Source organism: Uranotaenia lowii, chromosome 2 (genome assembly GCF_029784155.1).
Source record: "Uranotaenia lowii strain MFRU-FL chromosome 2, ASM2978415v1, whole genome shotgun sequence".
Classification (NCBI taxonomy): domain Eukaryota; kingdom Metazoa; phylum Arthropoda; class Insecta; order Diptera; family Culicidae; genus Uranotaenia; species Uranotaenia lowii.
The window spans coordinates 144848644-144863167 of NC_073692.1; the positions used below are offsets into that span (position 1 = coordinate 144848644).

The 14524-nt window shown below is 39.2% G+C and overlaps 2 protein-coding genes across 2 annotated transcripts in view; both read right to left on the reverse strand.

Moving 5' to 3' along the window:
* Positions 1-1334: 1334 nt before the first annotated feature.
* Positions 1335-14524, reverse strand: part of LOC129741945 (uncharacterized) — a 54828-nt gene continuing 41638 nt past the window's right edge. The window contains exons 4-5 of the mRNA XM_055733772.1: positions 14365-14494; positions 1335-1381 (exon numbers count right to left, since the gene is read on the reverse strand). Of these exons, the coding sequence (XP_055589747.1) occupies positions 1335-1381; positions 14365-14494 (177 nt within the window). The remainder of the gene's footprint in view (positions 1382-14364; positions 14495-14524) is intronic.
* The window catches only part of LOC129749562 (mucin-2-like), a 265074-nt gene continuing 264950 nt past the window's right edge, over positions 14401-14524 (reverse strand). Inside the window, exon 9 of the mRNA XM_055744576.1 lies at positions 14401-14494. The gene's annotated coding sequence lies outside the window, so the exon portion shown is untranslated. The remainder of the gene's footprint in view (positions 14495-14524) is intronic.

Sequence of the window (14524 nt, forward strand, 5' to 3'; positions counted from 1 at the left end):
AACGATTGTTGAATCTTGAGCAGGGGTAATTTTTCCTTTCTGTTCTATTATTTATAAGAAACATACATTTATCCGTTTTTTTCTAAATATTTTGATCACTTTACTTTTTCTTTCTCTTTCAATAACTTTTAAGAATATTTTAGAAAAAATTGATTAGGTTTATAAAGTCTAGGAATATTGTGTTTTAATGCTTTTTATTTATGTTTTATGAAATCAAAAACTCCGAAGGGTATATAATTTACATATGGACTAAAGTGAAAATGGAAGTATTGGAGAAATTTCATCATTGAATTTCGATAACCGACCATATATATTTTGTAGATTGGCCCAAAAAACTAACGATAGAAAAATTTCAGCTTAATCGGTCTCTATTTAGATGTGCCTCAAAAAGCACAAAGTTACGATATTTTTACCCTAAAAAATCACCAAAGGGGGGCCCCAAAGGAAATCAGAAAATCGAATCTTTTAAGAATTGATTTTTAAAATAAACAACTAATCGCTCTAAACCTTATGTAACCCATTTAAATGTTCAAAAGGCATCCATTTCCCACTAGTATGGTCCATTTATTTTTAGCTAGGGTTGTTCTTAGATACTGTATTTAAATATCTAAAAAAAATTAAAATGACAAATCACACCGAGTTTGGAACAAAAATTACCAAAAAAAAACATTTTTTATTATATTTTTCGGTAATTTTGTGCCATGTTTGTTCCAACGAGATGTAATTTTTCATTAATTTTTTTTTATTTTCTACTTAAATTTTTTTTTTGCCAAAAATTAAAACTTAGATGTCTTTTAATCTTTCAAATGGTTTACTTGAAGTATGGAGTGGTATTCAAAAGGTTTTTTTTTCGATTTTCCCGATTTCCTTTGGTGATTTTTTCGGTTCAAATATCGTAAACAGACAACAGATTTGAGTACATATAAATTATGAGATAAAGCAAAAATTAACTTCTTACTGAGATTGGAAGAAAATTCTCTAAAGGTTTTATTAGTATTCATGTGAACAAAGAAGTTGTTTTCAATTAGTGAAGCACTGTGCAATTATTAGGTATGTACTTTTGTCTAGACTGGAATGACTCATAATTGTTGATTTAAAATCTTCTTCGTCATCCGCATCAAAGTTAGTTACAGTCATGCCGGCCCTAGGATAACTTACCTTATCAACTACTGTGATGATGGATGATGATTCAGAACCTGCAATGAATGGGTTATTTTTCCTAGCAATATGGTTTGTCATCAAACGGGGTGGTTTTCACTTTCGATTTCGATACACTTTCGCGCAAACAATCAGACGGGCTTCCTTCGAACGATCGATGACATACTGTCAGCACATTAAGTGTACTCCAACATGTGCCGGGTATCGAACGCAACCAGAGCACCTGATGAAGTACAATAGACATGTGACATTTTGGAATAAACAACAACTAGGTATTGCACCACCTACGTACTTCCGCTTCCGGTCGCGGTGGGATCCCACTCACATTTTTCACTCTAGCAACAAATAGCTAGGACTTTAGTCGGTTAAGTTGTACATTGAAAACGAGTAGGTGATCCGAGAGCTCGCACAAAAGGAAACATCACTGCTGCAGTCAGCCTCCTCTGATCGACACATTTGTCACCGCCTACCTACTAGTTGTATGTAGTCTCATTGAACCTTGTGGTGTGGCCATCATCCACTCACCGACTACTGAGATCGGTTAGTGAGTGAGTGAGGTACAAGTAAGCAGGCGGGAAGAACGTGTTTGCCAACTTGGATCGAGGCTGAAGTCGTTTCACATCCGGTCCAGTTCCATTCATCAACAGCAACAACAACGATATAATTGGTAAATCACTTGGTTTCGGATCAAGACCGGCAACGGCGATCACAGAAGAGTAAAAAAAACACAAGAAAACACACATACTTAGTAAAATCCACTCCACCCATATCCATGGGATGATGCACTCACTCGACGGATTATTGCGCATACTATCGGCGTGGAAGGAATGTCGTTAATATGACGTTTTATTAGGAACACTTTGAGCAGTGTCACCGCACCGTAGCGCGATTCGCCAACACATTCCTTTCGAGGTCGAGACGGAATAACTGTGAAAAAATTGTTTCCTCTGCGGTAGACAGCAAAAATTGTATTATTACGACGATGAGGTCACGTGGCCCCAAGCAAGTTCCTTCGAGAGGGTCCGATGGAAGGTGAAATTGAAATTGCTCGCCGATTAGTCATATATTTATTGTGGAGGCTGCCAGGCTTGTGGACAGAAGCAACGACAACAGATTATAATTGAAATTGCACAACGGTTGGTCATACTTATTAAGTTGCAACAAAATATAATCTCAAAGCAATGTTTACTGTTCCCTGAAGATGTATGCCCGTGCCTAATCGAAACGTGGCTTTTGACAACTCTGGAACAAAATTGACCACCCGTTCTACAAACATTGCAAAGTCTGCAAATGGTCTTATGAACTTTGATCTCGTAAAAGCCGGTTGTCACCCCGGTGCCAATGAACCTTGGCCGGCTGGTGTGATCCTGATTCAGTTGAAAAAAAAAATACGTGGGCACATTTTCTGGGGTGGAATAGGTTCGAACTTTCTGGTAGAGTTGCATTTTTCGATTCGAGGAGGTTAGGGAACGAACAAAAGGTAGATTCTTCAAGTTAAAAAAAAAATTACACAGGAATGAAGAATAACTTAAATTGTGGAATTTTGACAACGAAGGGATGTTTTAAGGGAAAACTCAAATGGCAAATGAAATTTAAGTATTTTACAGGCCTCAAATGTTACAGTTTCTTTAATACACGAGAGGCCAATGATACCTTCAAATCTTATCTTTCAGTCTAGCAATAAAATTCCAAATGTCTTACGCTTGACTTTCTCGGAACAGTCCTTTCGAAAGAGAAACTTTTTTCGTCCAGTATTGTTTTTTTTGCTTAGGAATAGTTTGTTTATACCAAAAAAAACTAAAGGACACTAAACATCCGATAAAACTGACAGCAGATTTATGGTTTCCAATAAAATTAATTTATTTTGACAATTGACTGTTGCTGAGGCGGCACGAAACCGGAGTACACGTGCGGCCTACTGCGATGATGATGAAATGTTTCCAAACCTCAAACGAATCAATCAAAAGCCATGAATCATACTTCCGTTCCTAAAGCCTATACTGTTCTTCGACGTCAACATCATCATCAAGTGCAGAAAGAGTAGGCTGCTACTTCTGGTTTTATGGTGATCAATGTCAAAAATTCCTAGCCTCATCGACAGAGCCAGACCAAGATGAAAAGTCTGAATGCCTACCCAATTTGTGAATATTCATTGGGACGGGGGGTGTCCATAAATAACGTCATCGGACGAAAACTCCTGCTAACGATAGACAAATGTCGTCGTTTATAAACAGAAACTCATTATGTGAGGAATAAAAAAAACTGAAGCCCCGGCAACGATTAAAACGTTAAAATCCCAACCCCAGCAAGCCGAGAAGTTTCTGACTTTGGTTAGCCGAGGCTGACGTCAATTTTTGCAGAAAAAAGGAGACCATATTTAGACATGATGGCGACGGACGTCGCCATTCGATATTTGAAGCCTATCCGTATATACCGACTCACTCAATATGACCATTTGAGGACTTGATCTGACGGATAGATGTTGCTGCAAACTTCAAGTCGAAAAGCTACCCGGCAGCGTTATCGGTTTGGTTTGGAGTAAAACACGAGGTGGAATAAAAAGAAAACAACAACTGTTGTGAACAAAATTAATGACATTTAACATTCGCGCGCACGTATATTTTTGCCAAAAATAGAACACCCCCCGGTAGCAGGCAGGCAGGCTGGCAGGAGGAGGAGGCCAGCATTGACCCACTTTCTTTGCGTTCGCTGCAGACTCGTGGCTCGTAGTATTTTTATTACACAGCAGATCCGCTGATCGACTTTTTTTTTCGAGATTCCCCTGCCGGCTGTAGTTCTGTTAGAAAGTGATTCTCGGAAATTCACGGAACCAGTTAAAAAAAGAGGAAAAGATTCAGTTCCTATTGGTGGGTTTTGTTTATTTGTTTTTAAATTGGTGTCAAAATGTAAAAAAAACAAAGGAGGTCCAATGTGGTTTGAAATTTTTTTTTGTTCAAAATGGAATTTGTCAATTCAGTTTCATTTTGTTGAACGCTGCGTTCTAAAAAAAAAGTGTTCAATCTAAAATTTCGCGCCTCTATTCGAATAGAACGATTTATAATTAGGTCAATTATAAGTCGTTTTATCTAACAGTGTATCAAATCTAAAAAAAAGAGAAAAACCTAAAATGGTCTCGAATTCAACAGATGCTATTTTTAGAACATTTGATCGCAATACTTCATTCGTAAAAAATTGTTATCTGTGCTATGCGAAAATAGTTTGGAAGCGTAGGATCATTATCAAAATAGAACCATGCTGATTATGAATGGAAATTAAAAAAAAAAGAAAACGACTGCTATTCAAATATGAAACTGGCGAGAATTTTTGTCCGTGTATAGTGCTGTTGGAAAGCCTTTTCTTAAAGATTTTCCTGGAGCAAAATTTGATTTTTTTCGACCTTTTATTCCAGTCATTTCATACGAAGTTGAAAAATGATTGAATTCAATCGTAAATTGACCTGGAAAAGAGCTCAGTTCCTTTTTCGCAAAAGTCATTTACGATTGCAACTGCATGAGTTGTTTTTGAAGAAATTCAAACGACAGGTGTCAGATTTGCCCGGGAATTCCGAAAATTCCCGAGATTCTCAAAATCTCAATTATCTGCTGAAATTCCTGCATTTCAACGGAAAATGTCGCAGGCTGATGAACTCCTTCCAGTATGTTGCGTCCACTCCACATGTTCTCCAGAAATTTTGCATCCACCCACATTTTCTCAGTAACTTCGGTCGATCTGTGGCATTCTATGGAATCACCTGGTGCAGTGTCTGAGATTCTTTGGAATTCCTGATTTTCCCAATTCTTTGGAATTTTTTAGTTCAAATTTCCATCAAAAATTCAGTTTCCTATCGAAATTTCTAACTATCTTCGGTTAGCTTGAATTCTATTAATCGCACATTTGGTTTCAATCACTTTGTAATAAGTGTTCTTCAAAATAAGCGGAAATATGAACCAATACTGAAATTGTTAGCTCCAAGCTTCGATAAAAAAAGAAACCAATGAATTTTTTCGTTTCATATATTGTCAAATTTCTTCAAGAGATATTCCTTACATTTTTCACATGCATATAACAAAAATTATGCCGTAAAAACCTTTTCAAAAAACTTTGGACATTCATTTAATCCCGGATCGGAAAATTGGACCGAAATCGGTTGGATTTCAGTCCGTTCAACCCGTGAATCGGTTAGAAATCTGACCAGAAATCCAACCGAATTCGGACGAATTCAGTGCTCTGGTGACACAACTTTCCTGACGCTAAGTTTTTACGATTGAGCTATCAAAACAACCAAATGGTCAGGAAAATCTAAAAGAATTCCAATAAAAATCAGACAGATTTAAACTGACAACTAATATTTTGACAGTAATAGGTCCGGTTGCGAATTCGTTCCGATCCGGTATAGTCCTATTTGCCGCTGGTAGTGTTCGTGATATTATGCTGGTTGCTTCACCAACACTTTTCAGTTTTGGGACAATCAACCTCAAAAACGACCATTTGCGTCGACCGGCTGCCCGTTTTTTGTACCGAGAGTTTTTGAGGTTAATTGTCCCGTCTCATCTGTACACGCTCAGCAAGTGTGCGTAAGAAATGTCAAAAACAACTCTATATGAACAATTTGTTTACATACTTATTTCAGAATACTCGAAGCTCTGATACAATTTGACTTCACATAAACCTGAATATCTAATAGGACTTTTGCACAGTGCATTAGTATTAGTAAGCCGTTGGGCAAACAAAAGTGACAGCTTAATGCAAAATAAATACGATTCGAAGGAAGAAAGTTAGTTTTTGAATTTATTTATGAACGCTATCGAAAGTTTTTCAATATGCAGCACATTTTTGAGAAGCCAGTGCATTTGTTTTTTTTTTTTGCAAATTTGTTGCCTGATTAAGAGTGAGGTTCTTTGAAAAAAAAAATATGATTTTGTACAGGATACGGCTGTTTCCTTAGGATGCAGAGGAAATATTCCTAAAGATATTTATAAATTCCGCAATGAAAACACTTAGCTTCATCTTCCAGGTTCAAAATTCTAAAAGATATATCCTTATACTTTAACAAAAGATCTGGGGAAACCGTTGAATGTACCTTTCAAACATAATTGTCATTTTTTTCATTTTGTTCTGCTAGTTTCTGCACTGATACTCAATCAAATATCCACCTAGTTGATTCTACTTGTTAGCCAATGATTCGAAATATACTTATTGGCACTTTTTTTTAGAGAACAGGCACATTCATTTAAGTTTAAAAAACATTCTAGCAAAATTTTGCCTTTTCCGCATATTAAAACCATTGATGTGTGCCCAACAGACCTCTTGTATGTGTGTGTAGCAAATGCCTTACAAATAAGAATTATGACAAATCGTGTTTATTTCGTTTTTACATCTACTAAGTAGTTGAAGAAATTGTCCAAATTCGAATCAACTACGATTGGTTTACACGCAAAGTTTCAACATATTGATAATGGTTTAAAAGTAACATAACCCACATCTACCATGTAAAAAAAGCCTTCATCCAAGAGAGCAGAGTTTGCTGAAGAGAAAATTCAAAACCACGATATACAAAAATAGGTTCACTTGGACAAGAGAAAAAGATCTTGAAAAAAAAACACCACATTTGAAACCCGATCGAAATGTAAACAATGAGTTGTGTTTATGTACAACTCACAATAAATAACATCAGAAAAAGAGGAAACAACTACAGTGAATTGTAGAGATGAGCTGTTTTAAACCAGCTATATACTGTACTTTAAGAGATTCAAATGGTTGATTTTTTCCAAGTTAGAGGTCATAATCTAAAGAAACATAAACCATGGATTGAAAAGTAGAAACAATATTTCAGAATTCAAAGATTTGCTTAAGCTTGTTTGTCTTTTTAAATGTTCTTTTCCATTGAAATACAGAAAAACGAAAAACCTCTCCAAAGGATTGAGCCATTTATTTGAAACGGAGCAAAAAAGCCCTGACATATCCGCACAATTTACTTGTCACTTGTGGTTGGATGGCTGTCTTCATTTTGCTGTTAAAAGAAACAACATAATTTGACAGATTGGCCTTCCCATTGGCGACGCTCAAGCATACCGTGTATTGTTGTCATTGTCAGGTGACGATGACAATTTGCACCCGCAAGGAAAAAAAACATACAACAAAAACCAAACAAGCCGCAATCATTAATTGATGATTGATTGATTGGATAATCACAGCTACTTGAGGTTTTTGTTGTTGATTTTTTTCAATGTGGTTTTGACAATTTTGGGGAAGGAGTTAGCAACCAAAACAAAGATTTGAAGTCAACACTCTCAAACAAAATTGAGTGTCAGTTGCCGGTGGCAACTGTAGCGTGTGTATGAGATTGACACACTACCTCGACGAAAAAAAAACAAAAGATTTTTACAGTTTGGTTATGGAAGTCATCGAAAATGATGGTGTTAATTTTTCCGGTCCAAAATCTGAGTTCCAAGATCAATGTACGAAAGGCCAAACGGTACCTATTTGATCCCGCTCCACGGATGAAAACAGTCGACAGTTTGCGACGACGACGACGGTTGCTAAGTGATAAGTGAAGCAGAACTCACGAAACAACGACGTGTAGCGCCCTCTTTTCCGGCCCGCTCGAAAGCCAGATTGGTAGAGTCGATTTCAGTCAGACTACTAGATGGATTAATTAGTGTGTGCCGTAGTCGGCTCTGCCTGCTGCATGTCTAATTAACGTCTGGCGCAGCAGAAGAAGAGTCCAAGGGAATGGGAAAATTTGAGCTACTTCTTATTCACAGACACAATAATCATAACACAAATGATATTGCAGTGATTAAAAAACACACTGATGAGTCGGTAGGTATGATTTTTTTTTTCTAGTCTAGACTAGACTTGGGGGTGTTTCGCTTTGGGTCTGCGCCTTGAACTGGAATCGACAAACCGTAGAGTAGGTAACTGTGATGTGTCAATCTTTCTTGTTTTGAGCATAGTAAGCGGCTTTGTTGTTGTTTTGGATTTCGGATTCCCACCGCACACTCTGCCGATGGTGTCCGGAATTAAAACTTGACTGACAGCTCTGTCAATCTTGAAGATATTAATTAAATGTAGGAGTCTGAATGCTCCAGTAATCACACTGATTTGTACTTGAAAGCTAGCTGGATGAGACTGCTGTTTTACGTTAACATCAATTTCGTTACAGATTGTTTTTAGTTGTGACAATTTGAAAGCAGCATTTAAATTGAGAGATGAAAATAAGAGATAAAAATGTCAACCCTTAGAGATTTCAAAAAAAAAAAACCGGACGAAAACTGTTATCTGAAGATTTGGAACACAAAAACGGTTGCTGATAACCATTCTGGAAGTGAGCTTAGATAAAATGCGTTGCAAAAATTCATAGAAAATGTGTGTTATCGCAATTCCTTCCCATGTTTCAGTAACGCCCCAAAAAACCACTTCCAAGAATTTTTCTACAGCACTACATAACATTTTTGTGTAAGTCAACACGTCAAATGTGTGTCAGTACCCAGTTTTTCTGGCTCGATTCAGCTTCAAACTGTATTCCGAGAATTCTCAATTCTCTCTTGTTTGGCGTTACTCAGCCAAATCGTAGATAGGTACCCAAGTTGTTGTGTTAAGTGACCTCAATTCAGGAGGAGGCCATAATCTTCGCATCAGTACGCCGTACTCGTGACATTTGTGCGGCGACGCGCGAGCTTAATCACTTCGTATCGGACCAGCCAGTCATCCAAAAAAAAAAAAAAAAAAAAACAACTCAACTATATAGAGTCAGTCGGTGGTTGAATGATTGCGCAGGGTGTGAAATTTAACAAGCCACCAAGATAACTGCCCTCTTTTGACGGGTATCAGCGATAAAAAAAACGACACAAACACTAACAAAAACATTTTACAACGCTAGAAAGCAAAAAAAAGGTCGCGCGTGTTTGATAGATTTGTCGAATTTGTTGAAACTTATGAGACAGCTGATGTTTTCAAGGTTACGTCACAACGTCACATCATGGGTAATTTTCGTTGAGCGTGTCTTGACTCCTGAAGGGGCGATTAGAATCTTCTCATAGAAAATTTTTTCAACAAAACCTGACTCCAATTCTATGGCGATTTAAGAGATGTGATTCTTAATTCCGATTCAAACTAAAAACTAAAAACTGAATTCTGAATCTGAATTCTGTATCTGAATTCTGAATTGTGAGTCTGAATTCTGAATCTGAACTGTGAATCTGAATTGCGAATCTAAATCTGAATTGTGAATCTGAATCTGAATTATAATTCTGAATCTCAATTCTGAATTTGAATTCTGAATCTAAATTCTGAACTTTAATTCTGAATCTGAATTCTGAATCTGAATTCTGAATCTAAACTCTGAATCCGAATTCTGAATCTGAATCCGAATTCTGAATCTGAATTCTGAATAAGAATTCTGAATCTGAATTCTGAATCCGAATTCTGAATCTGAATTCTTAATCTGAATTCTGAATCTGAATTCTGAATCTATATTTTGAATCTGAATTCTGAATCTAAATTTTGAATTCTGGACTCTGAATCTGAATTCTGAATCCGAATTCTGAATCTGAATTCTGAATCTGAAATCTGAATCTGAATTCTGAATCTGAATTCGGAATCTGAATTCTGAATCTGAATTCTGAATCTGAATTCTGAATCTGAATTCTGAATCTGAATTCTGATTCTAAATTCTTAATATGAATTCTGAATCTGAATTCTGAATCTGAATTCTGAATCTGAATTCTGAATCTGAATTCTGAATCTGAATTCGGAATCTGAATTCTGAATCTGAATTCTGAATCTGAATTCTGAATCTGAATTCTGAATTAGATCTTCTTAGAACTTATCTAAATATCTCAATTGTAGGAAATCTATAAAATGTTCTCTTAAATTTTCGTCTTTTTGCTGCCAGTATTTTATTCACTCTTTTGGAATCAATTTATCTTATTGGAACGTAAAAATGTTTTTTTTCGTTTTAAATGTTTGAGATTTAAATTATTTTTATAAATTAAAGAGACTTTAAGTACTCGGATTCCCAAAAAAGAGACTCTTTCTATTGAAAAGTTACTAATTCATTGAAAAGTAGTCCTGGAACTAAGACTCTAAACTTTAAATTTGGTTTTAAAATTTTTAACTTGTTTTTACCAAATTCTAAATTTTTACAAATGCTGTTAGAAACTGTGACTGTAGGTTTTAGTTTGAATGTTTTTAAACATTTCAGAAAGATAACTTCTCTTTCTGTCAATCAATTTCGCTCTTCAAAGCTTCCCCAAGGACATTGGGGCCAAACACGTGCCGTCAGTTTTTTTAATGCTCCTCCGGCATTTTCCGTGTGTATGTCCAACGCGAACGCTCTTATTTGTGGTGCGTAGAGCGAACAAGTGCGGCAATCAAATCAATCTCTAAATACCACAGCCTAACCCAGCTAGATCTGTCCGAGTTATTTGCTCGTCGTTTCGTGTGTTGGACAGCAAAAAGAGGCCAAATTAGGCAGATCATAAATTTTAATAACACCGAATTGTCACCGCTGCCATCATGCAGCGTGTTTTGGTTTTGGCATGAAGTTATCTAGATTTTAATTATCACTTTTTTCTGGTTCGATTGTTTTTATGTTCAGATTAAACACGCGCGTGCTCCTGAAGATTTTGGAATTTTTTTTATCTCAAAATAAAGTTAGAAACTTAAATTTGTTGTTCTCAAACTTTTCCTGTTTTTGAATATAAAAACGAATTAATCCCAGTCAGTTTTTAGAGACATTGTCCGTTTGAATTTCTGGCTTAAAATTGAACCTAAAATCGATCTAAGTTTTGAACAATAGCTTGATTCGAGTCTACATTTTTACTCGGGACTTCATCAATGAACGCCTACTTAGCCTTAACAGTTAGTTTAATCGAAACCGGAACAGAAACTTAACAACATAGCAAAAAAAAATGATAACACGATATCGACACCGGAAACCGGGAACCGGACGGACCACAACGCAAAATTGTAATAGGTCTGTTCACGGGTCGCTCGAACGCACCGGAACTTGGTCGGGCACGCGCTTGCGCGTGTTTTTATCTTTTTAAATTTCACACTACACTCACCACACCAGGGTACGCACCACGGGGGACACACTGGGTTGAAGAAATCGCTCGCTGATCACGCGCGCTACTTCAGGTACCTGACTGCTAGCAAAATGACAAAGTCCAAGGTTCCTGCTTAGCGCGCACAATCAGGAGCAGTAGCAGGTGTCCGCGAAACACAATACATTCGCATTGTTGTTCTATCTATCGATCACGACCCACTTACCGAATGTTGGTGATTTGGGTGTTGGTGTACTTACCTGATGTGACAATACTTTGGGGATGTTGTTGTATTTTGTTTAAAATTTTTATCAGAGCAAGAAAGACTGATTTTAATCGAGGAGAACTGGCGGCGGCTGCGAAAAAATTAGGGCGGCGGCGCCTCGAGACAATAGCCGGGCCGTCGGCCGCTGCCGTCTAAATATAACAAAAGCGACTAGCAATATTTCGGTGTCCCGGCCGGGCGTTTCCTTGAATAAATTCTTAACTGAGGTCCGCGAGACAACACTGATGCTGATTCCCGGGATCTATTTCAGCAAGACCGACCATAGATTATTTGAGAATCTAAGCTGCATTTTGAACACCAACCTGTGCGGCGTTATGTTGATGAGTCCAAAAGGTTATTCCGTCGTTCAGAAAAGAACGAATGCGGGAGCAGTGCTTAATTGAGTCATTTGGCGATCCCGGTCTGCTGTAGGGTTCCGCATCTTCACCAGTTATTCGCCGTTGCAGCCGCCTTTGTTGTCGTCAAACCAAGGCCGTGGTCCGACAGGCGCCTGGCTGCTGATGATGATCGTGTCGTACCGTAGTCATTGGCTGTTTGCAAATGCGCTCCGGATGTAACTCTCGGCTGGTGTTTATAGTCGTCTTCAATCGACTCGGCAGCTGCAACCGGGCAATGACAAAGTTCTCTATGACGTGTGCAACAGCTCCGCGGTCCTTGTTCTAGCCCATTCGGCTGCATTCAGCAACAGTATTATTGTGTGTTGAACGCTCTTGACTGTTCCGCGACCGAGCTATGATTAATTTCCTTTTTGCAGCAGCTTCTCTTTGTTCGCGCTGTCTGGGATATTATACGTACATGTACGTGTATGGCGCACGAGGTTATATCGCGCGAACAAGGATCGTCCTCGCCGGACTGGCCAGACTTGCACGTTCTTTATTGTCTCCAGTCGTTGTCGTCGTCGCTTTGTGGTGAATGACTCAAATCACACGACTATGATTGGGAGAGACAACTTCGCGGGGATTGCACAGACAGAGACATAGACCGGTCGGAGTTCGCGAAAAGAATAACCGACAAAAAAGGCCAAGGCACGGCGCAGAATGAATACCAAATAGCAGCGCACCTTCCGCGACCCTTCCTTCCCATCGAAACGAAGCAGGGTCGTCGTCGTCTTCGTCGTCGCGTTCGTACATGGAGAGGTGAACAAACTCCTCCTGATGACGTCACTGGCGGAGTATTTCTTCGGTCGGTCCTTCGCCGAGACGACGACAACGACATTCGAATGCGGTTTGCGAATGTGTCGATGACGCGATGAGGTCACGCGGCGCATTCCAGGAATATTATTCGCCACAGCCGCCGCCTTGCAATTCAAACTAAATCATCCGTGGTCCCACACATGCTGCAGCGACGACGACAACGCGGGGGGGCGAGATCACGTTACTGAACATCGTCGTCGTCGGGCGTCAACCATGTGAGCCAGCAATCATTGATTGGTGGTACTGACGATAGCGCAAAGTCAATTGAGGTCGCGCGAAATTTCGTCGGAAGGTGACCTCGAGACCACCGTACGCACGCACCCGCAAGTACCCCGACAAGCAAGCGCGCAAAGTGCACGCACCCCGCCCGCGGGGTCCCGCGAGGTCACCTCGAGTCACATTTTTTCACTGTTCTTTTCGTTCGCCGCCGCATTGCTCGCACAAGGCGGGTGCTCGGGTGATGTTTGTTCTTTTATTAACACATAACTCGAGGCTCTTGATACAACACACTCAGAGACGGCCGGGTTTTTTCAACTAAATTTTATACCACACACTTATTGCCATTTTTTTCCTGTCTCGCTCTTTGGTGTAGTCTATAGTAGAGTGTATTTTTGTACCCGGTAACACTGCGGAAAATCGGCTCCAATTCGTCGTGTGTAACGTTCGCAATTCTTTGCTGCGGTAGCCATTCAGCTTTGTGCTGCCCGTCACTTGATATCAACTTTGGTGAACTTGGCGGCGACTGTTCGATTATCTATTCCCACAGTTACACATTCGAAACTAATGATGAAAAATAATGCTGAAGACACTTTGTTCGTACAACTGGAAAACACCCACGTTTCCTGAATGTTCTACCGAATCTTCATTTGTAATTATCAAAATTCATTTTATTCAAGTAACGTTAGAAACAATCTTTTCGATTTGTTCCAACTAGCTTTGTTTAGTTTCAATTTCAATCACAGAAAAAGATGTTCGTTTTCTGGAAATCAATAACTGACTGGCGACAACTCCGGCGCCGTTTCATTGACCTAGGTCAATTCCCGGTTTCCCGAATATGAACTTCCGGTGCTTGATCGCGCATAACTGTTTTCCAAACTTCCATGACTTGTTTTGTTTTTTCCGATTTACACTTGTTTTCACCCAACAATTTTTCAAGTTACTGAAAGTCGTTTTCTCCCAAAACTGATCGTCTTAACTTCCGGAAACAGTTTTTAAAACCACAGCACAACTCAAAAAGAAGAGGGCTAATTTTGGTTAAGACAATGCACACCACACACTTTGGAGCCGGCGGATTAACAATTATAGCTAGGTACCGAAAAAGAGACCACCACGAGAGACTGTTTGTGTTCCGCCTAATCCGACTGACTGATGTGAACTGACTGAACTCGGTAACCGACTGGCAATTGCCATTAGCTAGCAGCAGCTATCCATTGCCATCCAACAAACCGACGGACCGACCGACGTCGTCGACTAATATGATGAAGACTGGGTTGCGGTTGCTTCGATTCGCGACGGCGGCCGTCAACGTTTTGTTGCCGCTTCTGGCTGACTGACTGGCTTTGGCCCCGTCGTAACTCGACACGGACTCCTCCCGATACATTGGATGTGGAGGATGATTACGACGCGACGACGTTATATCTACTAGAGAGCTATGTGTATACTGTGAACTTCTACTTACTTGACTCTCCGTTTTCGGCACTTGGATGTGGTTCGGGTGGCTTCCTACCGTGCCGTCTGACTTCTTCCTCAATTCTGGCTCGCCAAAAGCAGCAGCAGCAACAGCAACAATCCTCCTGCGATTGTGTGTGCTGCGAGTGAACGAAGAAACGAAATGCAAA